This window comes from Arabidopsis thaliana, chromosome 2 (genome assembly GCF_000001735.4).
Source record: "Arabidopsis thaliana chromosome 2, partial sequence".
Classification (NCBI taxonomy): domain Eukaryota; kingdom Viridiplantae; phylum Streptophyta; class Magnoliopsida; order Brassicales; family Brassicaceae; genus Arabidopsis; species Arabidopsis thaliana.
The window spans coordinates 6968168-6982224 of NC_003071.7; the positions used below are offsets into that span (position 1 = coordinate 6968168).

At 33.4% G+C, this 14057-nt stretch overlaps 8 protein-coding genes and 2 long non-coding RNA genes across 10 annotated transcripts; 6 read left to right on the forward strand and 4 right to left on the reverse strand.

Annotated features, from left to right (window-relative positions):
- Positions 1–2184: 2184 nt before the first annotated feature.
- Positions 2185–2684, forward strand: AT2G16015 (uncharacterized protein; the record flags this gene model as incomplete). Its single annotated transcript, NM_147320.1, has 2 exons — positions 2185–2343; positions 2508–2684. 2 exons carry the CDS (start codon positions 2185–2187, stop codon positions 2682–2684), a joined length of 336 nt encoding a protein of 111 aa, NP_671855.1.
- Positions 2685–2907: 223 nt separating this feature from the next.
- AT2G16016 (uncharacterized protein) lies at positions 2908–3163 on the reverse strand. Its single transcript, NM_001124853.2, has one exon. The coding sequence runs from the start codon at positions 3099–3101 to the stop codon at positions 2973–2975; it is 129 nt and encodes a 42-aa protein (NP_001118325.1). The 5' UTR covers positions 3102–3163; the 3' UTR covers positions 2908–2972.
- AT2G06535 lies at positions 3129–3475 on the forward strand. The gene has a single exon (NR_140153.1). It is a non-coding gene; the product is annotated as an other RNA (long non-coding RNA).
- Positions 3476–4054: 579 nt separating this feature from the next.
- AT2G16018 (uncharacterized protein) lies at positions 4055–5538 on the reverse strand. Its single transcript, NM_001161050.1, has 2 exons — positions 4950–5538; positions 4055–4453 (listed from the first exon to the last, which is right to left on the reverse strand). Exons 1-2 carry the CDS (start codon positions 5349–5351, stop codon positions 4412–4414), a joined length of 444 nt encoding a protein of 147 aa, NP_001154522.1. The 5' UTR covers positions 5352–5538; the 3' UTR covers positions 4055–4411.
- On the forward strand, positions 5005–5115 carry AT2G16019 (uncharacterized protein; the record flags this gene model as incomplete). The annotated part of the gene is made up of 1 exon (NM_001124854.1): positions 5005–5115. The coding sequence occupies one exon, from the start codon at positions 5005–5007 to the stop codon at positions 5113–5115; it is 111 nt and encodes a 36-aa protein (NP_001118326.1).
- AT2G16020 (uncharacterized protein) lies at positions 5189–5419 on the forward strand (the record flags this gene model as incomplete). The annotated part of the gene is made up of 1 exon (NM_127161.1): positions 5189–5419. The coding sequence occupies one exon, from the start codon at positions 5189–5191 to the stop codon at positions 5417–5419; it is 231 nt and encodes a 76-aa protein (NP_179200.1).
- On the reverse strand, positions 5506–6840 carry AT2G16030 (S-adenosyl-L-methionine-dependent methyltransferases superfamily protein). The gene has a single exon (NM_127162.4). The coding sequence runs from the start codon at positions 6722–6724 to the stop codon at positions 6029–6031; it is 696 nt and encodes a 231-aa protein (NP_179201.1). The 5' UTR covers positions 6725–6840; the 3' UTR covers positions 5506–6028.
- Positions 6841–7849: 1009 nt separating this feature from the next.
- On the forward strand, positions 7850–9516 carry AT2G16040 (hAT dimerization domain-containing protein / transposase-like protein; the record flags this gene model as incomplete). Its single annotated transcript, NM_127163.2, has 2 exons — positions 7850–8156; positions 8586–9516. 2 exons carry the CDS (start codon positions 7850–7852, stop codon positions 9425–9427), a joined length of 1149 nt encoding a protein of 382 aa, NP_179202.1. The 3' UTR covers positions 9428–9516.
- Positions 9517–10304: 788 nt separating this feature from the next.
- On the reverse strand, positions 10305–10627 carry AT2G06575. Its single transcript, NR_140154.1, has one exon. It is a non-coding gene; the product is annotated as an other RNA (long non-coding RNA).
- A 1423-nt stretch (positions 10628–12050) lies between these two features.
- On the forward strand, positions 12051–13965 carry AT2G16050 (Cysteine/Histidine-rich C1 domain family protein). Its single transcript, NM_127164.3, has 2 exons — positions 12051–12731; positions 13490–13965. The coding sequence occupies exons 1-2, from the start codon at positions 12283–12285 to the stop codon at positions 13770–13772; spliced, it is 732 nt and encodes a 243-aa protein (NP_179203.2). The 5' UTR covers positions 12051–12282; the 3' UTR covers positions 13773–13965.
- Positions 13966–14057: the final 92 nt, after the last annotated feature.

Consider the following 14057-nt stretch of genomic DNA (forward strand, 5'->3'; position numbering starts at 1 on the left):
AGTTCTAGCAATCAATCATTCAAAAAATAATAGCATTAGTAGATGCGGTAAAAGAGCAATCATTCAAAAGAATTTTAAAACCTTTGTAATTCATTTTAAAACTCTTGTAAATACTTTTAAAACCTTTTATGAGGGCTCACAAGAGTTTTAAAATAATTCAAAAAGATTTACAAATGTGTTAAATATTTACAAATGTTTTTAAGAGTTGAAAAATAATTGACATATGCTTTCAAAGACTTTATAAGTGTTTTAAATGGATTTAAAAGGATTTTAAAACCATTTTAAATCCTTTTAAAATTCTTTTAAAACTTTTGTAAATATTTTCAAACCTTTTACAATTGTTTTATGATATTTAAAGGACTTTAAAATATTGACAAAGGTTTTTGCAGACTTAATAAGGATTTGAAGAGTTTTTAAAGTGATTTAAAAGTGTTTTTAACAACTTTACAAAAAAAAAAAAAATGAGTTTACAAAGATGTTCGTAGATTTTTTAATGGATTTACAAGAATTGTTTAAGGCATTGAAAAAAATTAAAAGGGTAATTTAGTCATTTTATATATTAAAAGGGGGTATTTTTAAAAATTGATGATGCAAAGGGGTATTTTTGCAAAATGACATTGAAAAAGTATTATTACAAATCTTCCTTATTTTAAATAGATTTTTTATTATATGTTTTTGATGATGGGTATCGGATCTTAATATTTCTAGATATAACTATAATGTTTGTATGGATATTGGAAATCCAAATTCGGATAGTTGAGATTCATATCTAACTTATTTATTAGAAATTCTAATTTCACATTTGTCTTAAAAAAAATAAGTTTATTATGGTTCTATTTATTTTATTTTTATAAAAAATCTTATTGTAATCAAAATCTACTTCTATTTCCATATAGTCTAAGATATCATCCAAAAGTTTGTACCGAATCGAACCGCTTCATATAACTTATTATGTAAACAATATTTTTCCTCAAGAATAGCTCTTTTTCTTCATTTTTTTGAATACTAGAAGGTTCTGAACCGAAGTCTGTAATCTCTCGAGAGCCGAAACTACAGAATGTAATATTAGTTTTGTCCTCCTCAGAAATGGTTATTTTGAGCTCTAACTAAAAGGTGTCGATAACAAAAATATAAGATGTCATCCAAAATTGGCTCCAAAAATCTGTAATATTCGAAAAAAATTCGATAGTCTTTGTAATTTTAGTAAAATAATATATCAGTTTTTAAACAATATTATACAAAATTGAAATTTATCAAGATTGGTAAGTAACGTTTTTAAATTTCATTTATTTTAAATAGATCCATGTTTAAATATATGTTTATAACAAAGAGAAATCCATTTATGTTTATAATAAAGAGCCCATCAAAAGTCTCTCTGTGACTTAAAGAGGTTGTTAAGAAAGAGAAGCCCATGTCAAGGCCTATCGGATGTCTCTGTATGAATTGTAAGAGTTTAACAAGAGAAGTCCATGTAGGCCCAAGAAAACAGATCCAATAAGACTCTGACGAAGAAGAAAGAAAGGGTGCTTCGCCGCTGAGAAATTCTGGCGGCCTTCTGCAACTCCGGTGAAACCCTCCACCAAGTCTTGGGTATACGAAGACACTCATTTCCTCCACCTAAAACCCGAAACTTTTGTATCTACTTTGATGGTGAACTCCGCCTGTAATTTCTTCAATTGCCGGTAATAACTTCCGGCGAGTCCGACGCATATTAAGAATCCTCTTCATCTTATTATTTTTACCATGAACTTGTGTAATCTCAGGTATCCTTGCTGAAATTGCAGAATTTCTTACTACTCTTCTTCTTCTGATGGGCTCCTGGTCGGCCCATACAAGTTATTCTTTATGGTTTTGGTTTTATGATTTAGCTTAACATGATATTACTAAATCTATGATATGGTGTTTATTTTCTTTTAAGGTTTTTTTATATATATATGTAACCATAAGCAGAAGAATAAGAAATTAATAGCTAAACAAACTTTTGTGTCAATTGTTTCTAATCTCATGATTGGACCTATCATCTTCGCACAACTTCTATGAAGAACACATTGCGTCTCATTGCTCGCTATCTCTTTAACTCAAAACCTTTTTCAGCATTTCAGGTGAAAGTTCTCAAACTTTCAATTTCTTGGTTCATGATGGGTGTTTCTTAGAGTAAAAGCTCGTGTAGGAATGATAGAAAAGATGGTGATATATCTAGAAAGGACGAGTCAAAAGCCTATGGATAATGTTTACCTACAATACGAGATTCTGATAGCTATATCTAGGCGAGAACGTTTGAAACTTTTGAGTGATGATATTAAGAAGTTGCTTTTGGATGTGAAGCAGAAATTATTGGTTCCTGTATAAATAGATTATATTACAATAATTTAGTGTATGGTTTCTGTAGCCTGGGTTCTAAAAGATATGCTCCACATTGAAGTCATAAGAACTTGAGGTATAAGAGTTGTTGTCTTGACTTTCCTTGTTCTTAGATCCTGGAACCATGTGTTTGTTTTACCTTTTAGATTGATGAGAAAAGCTCAAAGAAGAAGAAGCAGAAGAAGAATAAGAAGAAGATAGGGTTAGAGAAATTTTTGATTGAGATTATTCAACAAGATGCTCTGGTGATGGTATTGCATGCACACGCCCATCCCTCTCGGATAGCCGGTGCTTTCAAGTCTTTGTTGGTCTTTGTAGGATAAGATATTTTACCTGTAATTTTCTGCAATTTTGTAGAAACATTTGCTATGGAGTTTAGATAATTTTGTAAACCACTTTGATCAGAGATCTCCGATTGCTTATACATTACTTTCGACTCATTGATAGAAGAAAGCTTGGATCAACGGATTTTTTTTGAGTAGTTATTCAAGTTTCAGACTAAACTAAACACAATTCTAATATTATTTTCATCATCAATGTTCTCAAGTTATAAAATCCAAACATCAATCACATCATCTCTCAACAAAAAAGAAGAATCAGTACCCAAAAGACTAGAAAAACGAGTCAAAAGCATTATTCTGAATATATTTGTCTATATCATTATTAGCTTCAAAACCACCACCAAGATAAAGAGCTGAAAGAAGCATCAGTACCCAAAAGACCGGAGAAAAACATAGCATCAACAAAGCAAACAATCTAGACAAACGCAGCAGAAACAATCACACTATCAGTAGTATCTAGAGTGGGTTTTCAAGACATTCAATGACCGCAGTTTAAGAAAGCAAGCAAACCAAAAGAGTAGATAGCACGAGAGAATCTCTGAGATGGAGATCTTTGTCAATAGAAAAGCTAAGAAGAAAGCCCAGCTCCTCCTGGTCCTGGGCTGTCACCTAAATCACCTATATATGAAGCGTACGTACTTGTCGAAACCGTGACATGCCTTGTATGTGTTAGGCATGCCACCTTCCTTCTTCTTCTGATGCCGTCCTCTAAATTCAGTCCGATCTGAAATTATCCAAATCAGAGAGATATGAGTTTCCATAAACAAAATTAGTTTACTCAGAATAAAAAATCAAGCGCTCTATTTTTGGAATCGAAATTCAAAAATTCATCAGCGAATCGCGCAAATCTATGTCTATTTAGCATCACTTATCGAATAGAAATCTAAAATCGAAACATAATCAACTAACAAACGCCACAGATTGTTAGCAAAAATCGAATCCATCTATTTTTGGAATCAAAATTCAAATATTCCTCAAAAATCAGCAAATCGAATTTCTCTCTATTTCCTCAATTTTTGCACAAATCTATGTCTATTTAGCATCAATAATCGTAACAAAATCAACTAACAAACGCCGCAGATTGTTACCAAAATTTGAATCCATCTATTTTTAGAATCAAAATTCAAATATTACTCAAAAATCAGCGAATCGAATTTCTCTCTCGTTCCTCAATTTTCGTACAAATATATGTCTATTTAGCATCAATAAGAAAAACACAATCAACCAACAAACGCCGCTGATTATTACTAAAACTTTAATTCATCTATATTGAAATCAAAATTCAAATATTCCTCAAAAATTAGCGGATCGAAATTCTCTCTACTTTCTCAATTTTCGCACAAATCTATGTCTTTTTTTTTTTGGGCAAACTTATCTTATCATAAAAGAGAAAGAGTTTTAACCTCTACCAACAGAGGATACAACATAGCAACAACAAGTCGGAAAAGCTAAAGCATCGACAAACATAGAGATCAAACATAAGCGAAAGCTAGCAACAACAATGCTCAAAAAGAGACTTGGGGACAAGGGTGAACCCAAAGGTTCTAGCAAAGCAGCAACTAACCAAGAGCATCCAAAAAAGCAAACACCTTTAGCTTGGAAGACCTTGTCGAAACCACAATAAGGAGGAAACAAAGCCTCCAATGACACTAACGTCAAACAATCGGCAAAGGCTGAATGAGAACAGTCTTGAACAACAATCCTCGCTTCTACTTCAAGCAGATCAGTATTGCACACAATGCTCCCTGTAACTTTATCACTAAACACAAGTGAAGTATTTGAGAGGATAAAAAGCTCCATAAAGGAGAGATGAGGGCTATGAAATCCCCAATGAACCAGAAAAACTGGTAGGTTGTCTGAAATCAAAGCCCTCCGTCTAAGCTGCGAAGAGACAACTTTTAACAAAAACAAATCGAGATAGAATCCGCATACTGCAGTAAAAGATCGCATTAAAGCGATAGAGGTATTACAAGAGAGCACAAAAGTATCCAAAACATTCTGTCTAAGCTGCGATGAGACAACTTTTAACAAAGGCGAATTAAGACATCCACATATTGTGGTAAGTGATCGCATCAAAGCGATAGAGGTGCTACAAGAGAGCACAAAAGTATCCAAGCCAATCGAAACTAGATAAGCTACATATGAATTACACAAACCCAAATTCCACAAAACCAGAGCCACAAACTCTATCAACAACCAAACCCTTCCAATCTTAGAAGAAACATACGGCGAAGAGTAAGAGCAAACCTGAGGGAAATACTGAGGAAGAAAAGTGGTGTCGTCGGCGAGAAGGAAAACATCAATGAAAAAATCAGTGATCGAAGAGGTCGGTGACGGAGATTCAGATATGGCGGAGGAGATATGGAGAATGAGCGAGACCAAATCTGGGAGGGAAGAGGAGCTCAACGACTGAGCATAAGAATCAGCAAAAGTGAAGCAGATCTGAGAATCTGGTGGATCCGGTGGTTCCGGTGGAGTCGGCGGAGATGGAGGCTCTGGTGGTGGTGCACAAGGTGGCCTCAGAAGGAGGAAGGCGACCGAAGACGACGGTAAGCGACGAGAGTGGCTCGCATTCGAGAGAAAAAGGAAAGTCATTTCAAGTGAAAGACTCGCCGGAAAACAATTACGCCACCGGAAAAGTAGATTCATTGGAGAGATCTCACTTTAGTAGTAGCTACAATCAGGAACGCAGGCAGTCAGAGGAGCAACGCCGGTGAAGAGAACTAATCACGAACAAGGCTTGCGGCTACCTTGGTTATCTTGCTTGAGAGAAAATTTTTTTTTTTTTTTTTTTTTTTTTTTAGTAAGAGCCTTTTATTCACCAATAAGAATTTTGTTCTTTCTAAGTATACAAAATGACTAAAGAGTATTTTACTTAACTCACAAATAGTACACAGGAGAGCTCTAACAGATTGAAACGTGAACCTCACCTGGAAAGAAAGTACTTTCTTTCATCACACACTAAAGTCTTCAAAAGCTGTTGAAAGTTCTTTACTTGTTTCAAAAGCGACCAAGGTTCCTAAGAATTGTTTAGCTCAGAGACCAACTTCCAAAAAAAAAGATATTAACCTGTAGAAAGCTTTTGTTCTGGATCTTGAACTCGCAACAAACATCGCAGCTTCCCTCAACAAAACATTGCTTTAGGATCCAGAACAAATATGGTCATGGTCTTTGAACAATGTTACCACATAATCTGTTAAATCTCCTGCTTTTCAAACATGTAAGTGAATTTCAACAGAAACAAATCTAGCTCCACTCTATGAATATTGAAGCAGTTTTCTGAGAATCCGGAAAGGGCCTATAAATCAAAAGAGAAATAAAACACCTCAGGTAGGAGAGTCTTGAACTTTGAATAGTATACTAGTCTTTTTGGATCCTTCTAAGGTTACATTAGCAACATCAACGACCTTGGAGTTATGAAAAAGCCTAGCAATGTCTCTTACATCATCTCCACCACATTCATCAACCGAAACCACACAAAATCCGCCACGTCTCACCGTCCTCTCCATCTCCTCCACAAACTGCCACGGAAACAGAGCTTCAGCTAGATGTGCAGTGAAGGCAAAATCAAAGACACCGTCGAAAAACGGAAGGTTATGAGGATCAGCTCTTTTCACAAGAGGAATCGAATCAACCAATTCAACTGCGGTAACATCAGATAATCCGATCTGAGAAAGAGCCATCAGAGCATGGCCTGCTCCGGCGGAGAGACAGAGAGCTTTGGTGTGATTTTGAATGAATCCGAGATCGCGAAATCGGAGGAAGTAGGTAGAGAAGGAGTATAGACGAGATTTCCAAGCTCCAGAGGACCAGATTCGAGCGTTCTTCTTTGGGAGAGGAAGATGCTGACGAGGCGATGAATCGCATGTAGATCTCGGGAAATGCGTATGAGGTTTCGATGGAGCTTCTGGAGAAATACAAGTTTTTGGTGTCTGGAGAATCATAATTACCATTAATACTGTTCCGATGCTTAAGAACACTATTGATACTCTCTTCAGCATCTTCTCGACGTTTCTCTCCATCGTCGCCGATCAAAACTCCGATCAAAATATCTATGTTTATATAACATCAATAATAAAAACACAATCACCTAACAAACGCCGTTGATTGTTACCAAAACTCTAAATAATCTATTTTTGGAACGAAATTCAAATATTCATATAAGATTAGCGGATCGAATTTCTCTCTATTTCCTCAATTTTCCACAAATCTATGTCGATTTAGTATAATTAATCGAAACATGGTCAACTAACAAACGCTGCGAATTGTTATCAAAACTCGAATCCATCTATTTTTGGAATTAAAATTCAAATATTCCTCAAAAATTAGCAAATCAAATTTCTCTCAGTTCCTCAATTTTTACACAAATCTATGTCTATTTAGCATCAATAATTAAAACACAATCAACTAACAAACACCGCCGATTGTTACCAAAACTCGAATCCATCTATTTTTAAAAACAAAATTCAAATATTCCTCAAAAATTAGCGGATCGAATTTCTCTCTAATTCCTCATTTTGGCACAAATCTATGTATATTTAGCATCAATAATCGAAACACATTCAACTAACAAACGCTGCAGATCTAATCCATCTATTTTTAGAATCGAAATTCAAATCTTCCTCAAAAATTAGCGGATCAAATTTCTCTCTTGTTCCTCAATTTTCGCACAAATCTATGTCTATATAGCATCAATAATCAAAATACAATCAGCTAACAAATGCGCTGCTTTGTCACCAAAACTCGAATTCACTTATTTTTAGAATCAAAATTCAAATATTCCTCAAAAATCAGCGGATCGAATTTCTCTCTAATTATTCGATCAAGAAACAAATCCTACATTGTTAGCAAGTAGTGGGTATAATGACTGGAAAAATGCTGCGCAAAGGCTGAAAAGACATGAAACAACTCATCGTCATATTATTTCCATGACTCATTGGATGGAGCTAGAAGTGAGATTACAAAAGAGTAAAACAATTGATAACCATATGGAATAGGCAATTAAGAAGGAGAAAAAACATTGGAGAGATGTATTGGTGAGAATAATTGCAGTGGTAAAGACTCTAGCTAAACAAAATTTAGCATTTTGTGGAACTAAAGAGAATGTTGATGATCCAAATAGTGGAAATATTTTGGCATTTATTAGAATGATTGGAGGTTTTAATTCGGATATGAAGGAACACATTCGGCGGGCTAATAAAGGTGAAATTCATTGCCATTTTCCCAGTCATAAGAGTCAGAATGAATTGACAGAATTACTTGCTAATGATACCAAGATGATGATCTTAAAGAAGATTAAAGATGCGAAGTATTTTTCAGTCATTCTTGATTCCATTCCGGATGTTAGTCGTAAAGAACAAATGACCTTCTTAATTCGATGTGTGGATGTTTCAACGTGTTCACCTAAGATTGAGGAGTTCTTCTTGACGTTTCTACACATCAAAGATAAGAGGGGTGAGGGGCTTTTTAAGACTCTTCAAGATGCATTGATTGATCTTAAGTTGAATATTGATGATGTAAGATGACAAGCATACGACAACTGACAAAATATGAAGAGAAAACATAAAGGAGTTCAGAAAAGGTTGCTTGATATAAATCCAAGAGCATTTTACACTCCATGTGGATGCCATGGTCTTAACCTTGCACTTTGTGATATGGCTTCATCATCCAAGAAAGCTGTTTCTTTTTTTGGAATTGTTCAGCGAATACATTGTCTGTTTGAAGCTTCAACCAACAATTGGGAAGTGTTTAGAGAAACAGTGAATGGTATTACACTTAAACCGTTGTCTCAAACGCGTTGGGAAAGCCGCATTGATAGTCTTAAACCAATAAGATATTAAGCTTCAAAGATACAGATACAAGATGCACTTTTTTATTTGGCAGAATACACTGATAATCCAGGACACCGGAGTGATGTTGAGTCTCTTACAGAGAGTGAAACACATGGAATTGGAGGGTTTGAATTTTTATTTGGAATGATAATTTGGTACGATTTGCTAGCTGCTGTGAATATAGTAAGCAAATCCTTACAGTTTGAGGATATGGATCTTGAGGTTGCTATTTCTCAGTTAGGAGGGCTTGTTACTTATTTGAAAAACTACAAAGAAACAGGTTTCGAGAAAGCCAAAGTTGAATCTACACAAATTGCCATTGAGATGAAGATTGCGCCGGTATTTCCAAAAAAGTCGGTGAAAAAAAAAAAGCAATTTGTTGAGGATGTTGAGAAGATTGATGAAAGTAAGATTGCAGAGGAGAGTTTTAGAATTGATTACTTCATCAATATAATGGATCAAGCTATAATGTGTATTGAGATAAGATTCGAGCAATTCCAAGTATATGAACAAATATTTGGATTTTTGTTTGGTGTAAAGAGATTGAAGGTAGCAGAAGATGATGAGTTAAGGACATCGTGTATGAAGCTTGAAGCTTCTTTGAAGCATGATGTGCATTCAGATGTTGATGGAGAAGATCTGTTTATGGAGCTGAAACTTTTAAAAGATGTGTTGCCAAAAGAGATTACAAAGCCGGTCGAAGTGTTGAAATTTTTGAAAATAATGGATAGCTGTTATCCAAACACATGGATCGCTTATCGTATACTACTCACCATTCCGGTTTCAGTTGCTTTGGCGGAGAGAACTTTTTCAAAATTAAAGCTCATAAAAAAATATCTACGTTCGACTATGTCTCAAGAGCGATTGAATGGTTTGGCGCTGATATCTGTATAACAAGAACTGGTTGAGAAGCTCGATTACCAAAAATTGATGAATGAATTTGCAGGAGCGAAAGCTAGGAGGATTATGTTTCGCCAGGAAGAAAACTGAGATTTCTATTTATTTTTTTTCTTGTTAACAATTTTTATGTTCAATTTTCTTAAACAAAATAAATTTCATATTATTTTATTTTGCGAAAAAAATATATTTGGGCATCAATTTTGAATTTGCTTTAAGCATCAAATATCCTCGGACCGGCACTAAATCTAGGGTTACCATTCTGCTTCTTCTTCCATCTTTTCTTCTGCTTTCCCATGATTTAATTTCCTTTGAAAATTTTCCAATGGAAACAATGTCCTATTCTTTCCGCTGCACGCTGCATTTTATAGATTTTTTTTAGATTCACCCGTATAACTATGATTAAATAACTCTTTATACAAACAATCTCGACTTGGCCCAGTGGTCTAAGTCTCTCTCTTTTACCCTACGCGCCTACTAGCGCCTGGTTTGACCTTTTACATCTACATCTTTTTCTCTCTTTTTTTTTCCCTTCATTTAAACCAGATCGAACCAGTTTCGATTCGGTTAAATTATCGAAATAGTCAATTACAACATCACAATATCGACTTTTTCTACTGGTTCACTTGGTATTTTTAAACGACACTTATATGTAAGATCATTGTTTCTATTATTGTTATACGAACCAATCTAAATATGATTTAATTAGCTACCCAATCAAACCCCTTTCTTTCTTAAAAACATGTTATTTTGTTATAATCTGGATAAGTATGGATCCTACCAAAAAATCTGGATAAGTATGGATGTAATTATCCATCACTCATCTATATCCATAAGATATGGATAATGCGTATCTCTATCCATTATTTTCTCCCTAAGTCTATTATTTCCTCGCTAAGTCTATTACTTCTTTGTTAAGTCTATTACTTCTTAGTAAGTCTATTACTTTTTCGTTAAGTCTATTACTTTATTGTAAGAAGTACAGAGAAGAGAAGAGAATGAGTAAGCAATAAGAAAACTCTCGTTTCGGTCTTTACTCTTTTTAGTTTTCATTCTTCTTTAAATATTTTATAACAGGTTATCAGTAAGAGCGTCTCTCCGGGTGATTGTCTAACCGACCGATCGTCTATTTGTTCAAGCATCTTTTGAGGTAATATTTGAATTATGTTAAATTCATTTTAATTCATTGCGGCGGACCCATAAATACTTTTTACCGAATTAAACTACAACTTAAAAGAATTAGTAATTTAAAAAAATTAAATTACTAAATAAAATTATTTCCTTAAAAAAGACCACAAAGTAGGTTAAATATTTATGGGTGAATCAAACAAAAAGGCTAAAACATGTCAAAAATAGTATCAAAACACAAAGTAGAAGAAAAATATGATCAAATTTAAAGGGTTTCGATACAAATTTCTAATTTCAAGGGGGTCAACAGAGAAGAAATATAAATAATATTTTAAATATTTAAAGGGCTGTAATACGAATTTAGAATTTTCCAGGGCATCTCATCCCTTCCCATCTATACTCTTTACCGTGTCAAAATAAAACTTAAAATAATTAATAACTAAAACTTTTAAAAAATCTTTATTTACTGAAAATTACCACAAATTAGGTTCAAACTTTATTGGTGAAACAAACAAAAACAAATACAAAGAGTAAAAACATATAAGAAATAGTGTTAAAACACAAAGTAGAAGAAAAATATGATAAAAACTTATAGCGTTTACATGCAAATATGTAATTTTAAGGAGATTAGAACCGAAAAATATAATTAATATCATAACTATTAAAGGGATATAATGTAAATGTAGAATTTTAGTGTGGTTTTCCCCTTTAATCATCTTTGGGTCTGCCCATACATATTTCTTATCCTGAAATTTGAAATAGACATGCGCGATTTTCTTAACAACTTATAAACAAATATGTTCTTATACATTTTTCTTACACAACTTTTAGGATATTTATCTTAGGATTTTATTTATTTATTTTACGTTTAAAGATTACAAATAATTTTTAGACGTTACCGCCACAAAAAACTTATCCACAAAATATTTTACGTTATTTTATTTTACGATTAAAGATAACAAAAACTTATCGGTTTATTAATAATTGTCTTGTGGATCGTCGTATACCGTAATTTGATAACAATTCTAAACTATAAATTATAAATATTCTATAAATAGATACAATTTGGAAAATTTAATATATATTAACTTTAAAAAATAGTGTTAAAAATCTAGTTTTAAGGTTAATAGTTGAGTTATGTTCTAAATCTTTCCAAGTTTATATATTTTTGTACTTTAATGTTTACTCATCAAAAATAAATTAACAAAAACTCTTATTTCAAAAGCAAAGTCAATAGTACAAAATATCAAGTTTTTTCAGAAAAAAAAGTGAATTAGCGTATTGAATTTTAAAAAGTGAAGGTTTTTATATGAGAGATGATTTTTTTTTCTATAATTACCATAAATATCTGATCCTTAACTATGTCAGCAGAGGATATACATTTGTTTTTTGTTACAAAAGAGTTGGGTTCTAACTTCAAAAGAGTGAAGGTTTCAAACAGTTAAAAAAAAACATTTACTGTTAATATTTATAATTTCATCAATAATGGGCAGAAAGTTTTATACCAATTAATATTCTACATTCTTATTCTCTTATGGACTTTCTTACATTTGCAGCAACTTAAAGATTCCACTTGATAAACTCCCATCTTTCTTTTTGGATGCTCCAAGTCACTTGATTAAAGCTTCTCCAGAATCTCCTCTATAAATTATGATTCATACCAAACTCTTGTAGACAAAACCGATTTTCAAAAAAACAAAACATAAAAATATTTTTTAAAAACAATGAAATACGCAGATATATCACATTTTAGTCACCCTCAACACAACCTCAAATTCGACTACACGGAGAAACCCTTCAAATGTGATGGATGCAATGAAGTTGGTATCGGCTCTCGCTATCGCTGCTCCGGTGATAATCATGGAAGCTGTGATTTTGATCTCCATGCGCACTGTGCCCTGCCCTCAGCGTCCATAACACATCCGTTCTACAAAAAGTGTACGTTTCAGTTTGTGGCGCGGCCACCAGGGAACGAAAGACGGTACTGCAATGCGTGCGAGAAGGATGTATCGGGGTTTTTGTACCATTGCAAGGCTTGTGGGTTTGATCTTCACCCGTGTTGCGCTATGCTTCCTATGGTTTTGGACGATGGAGAGACCAATCTCTTTCTTTATCGTAAAGTTAGTTCGTCTTGTCATCGATGTGGAAAAAAAGGCCGTAGCTGGAGTTACAGGTCTCTCTTCTTGATTCTCTTCTTGTTCTTTCATTATTATGATACCAAAGATTAGCATGTAAGAAAAATAAAAATTGTTTCGTCTTTTTTTTATAATTATTAGCATGTTTTATTTGAAAACATATATAGTTCGCTATATTAGAAATATAGTATGTTATATGTTAGAAAATAACTAAGATACAACTCAAATCAAATATATAGAATGGTAATTGGAAAAAAAAATGAGCATTGCTTTAGTTGTTTTTGTTTTTATTTATTTTAGTTCGCTGTTTTCATTGGTGTTTTAAGTCAACATCAGCATATATTCCAAATCAACATCTCTAAAGAATATTTTAAAGCAATATGATAAAATTTTGGATTACGTTTATTTATTGATTCTTGAACATTAATTTCGGCTTTAAACCGAATATATGTTAGAGAAAAAGGAAAAATTAAAGCAATGGCATTCAAACACAAACTTTCTCTTTTCTCAAAGAAATGCTTGTGCTTGGTAATTGGTAGACATGTTACATAGCGTGCACTCTAAGTTAGAACTTTACAAGTTTATACACTGACTTAGCACATTATATATGTGTCATCGCCGAAGTTTTTAAATAGATAACGTTAGTTCTTAGTTATCAAAATTATATACCAAAATAGAAATTTTAGAGTCAAATTCCTTGATTAATGCATTGCAACATAATTTTGAGCCAGTTAATAATAAAAATCAGGTTTTAAATCAGCTAAATATGTTTGTTTTTTTTGTCACAAAAATACAGGTCATCTTGCAAAAAGTACAATCTCCATGTCGCGTGTGTGAGAGAGATGTTGGTGGAGAATTGGCGAGAGCTGTACACAGGACAACATGGTAAAAGCATTGAACACAAGAGCCTGGTCTTAAAGAACACACTTGAGCATCACCACCGTAGCAGCCGCAAAGGTAAAGTTCAAAAATGCTGCGAGATCGCCGGTATAGCCGTGCAGTTTGTCATTTCCGCCGTACTCGGGGATCCAACGACCCTAATCGCGGGAGTTGTAGGCTCCCTTATTTCTCGAGGATGATTCCCCTTCAAAGTATTTCAGTTTGAGTGTTTAACCATCGTGTTATAAACTCTTAATTAGGAGCATGTGAAAGTTGATACATTAGAGTTTGATATCCTTTTAAGTTTCTTGTCCATAAACCAAAAACGTGTAATGTTGAAAAATAATAATAATTAATTACGTAAGACAGCTTAGTAAAGTCTATTTTAAGTGATTTAATTTGAACATTTAAACATTTTCGTACGAGTTACCAATTATATATTTCTAACTGAATATTTCACTCTGTTAATTTTTCTGTCAATTGAC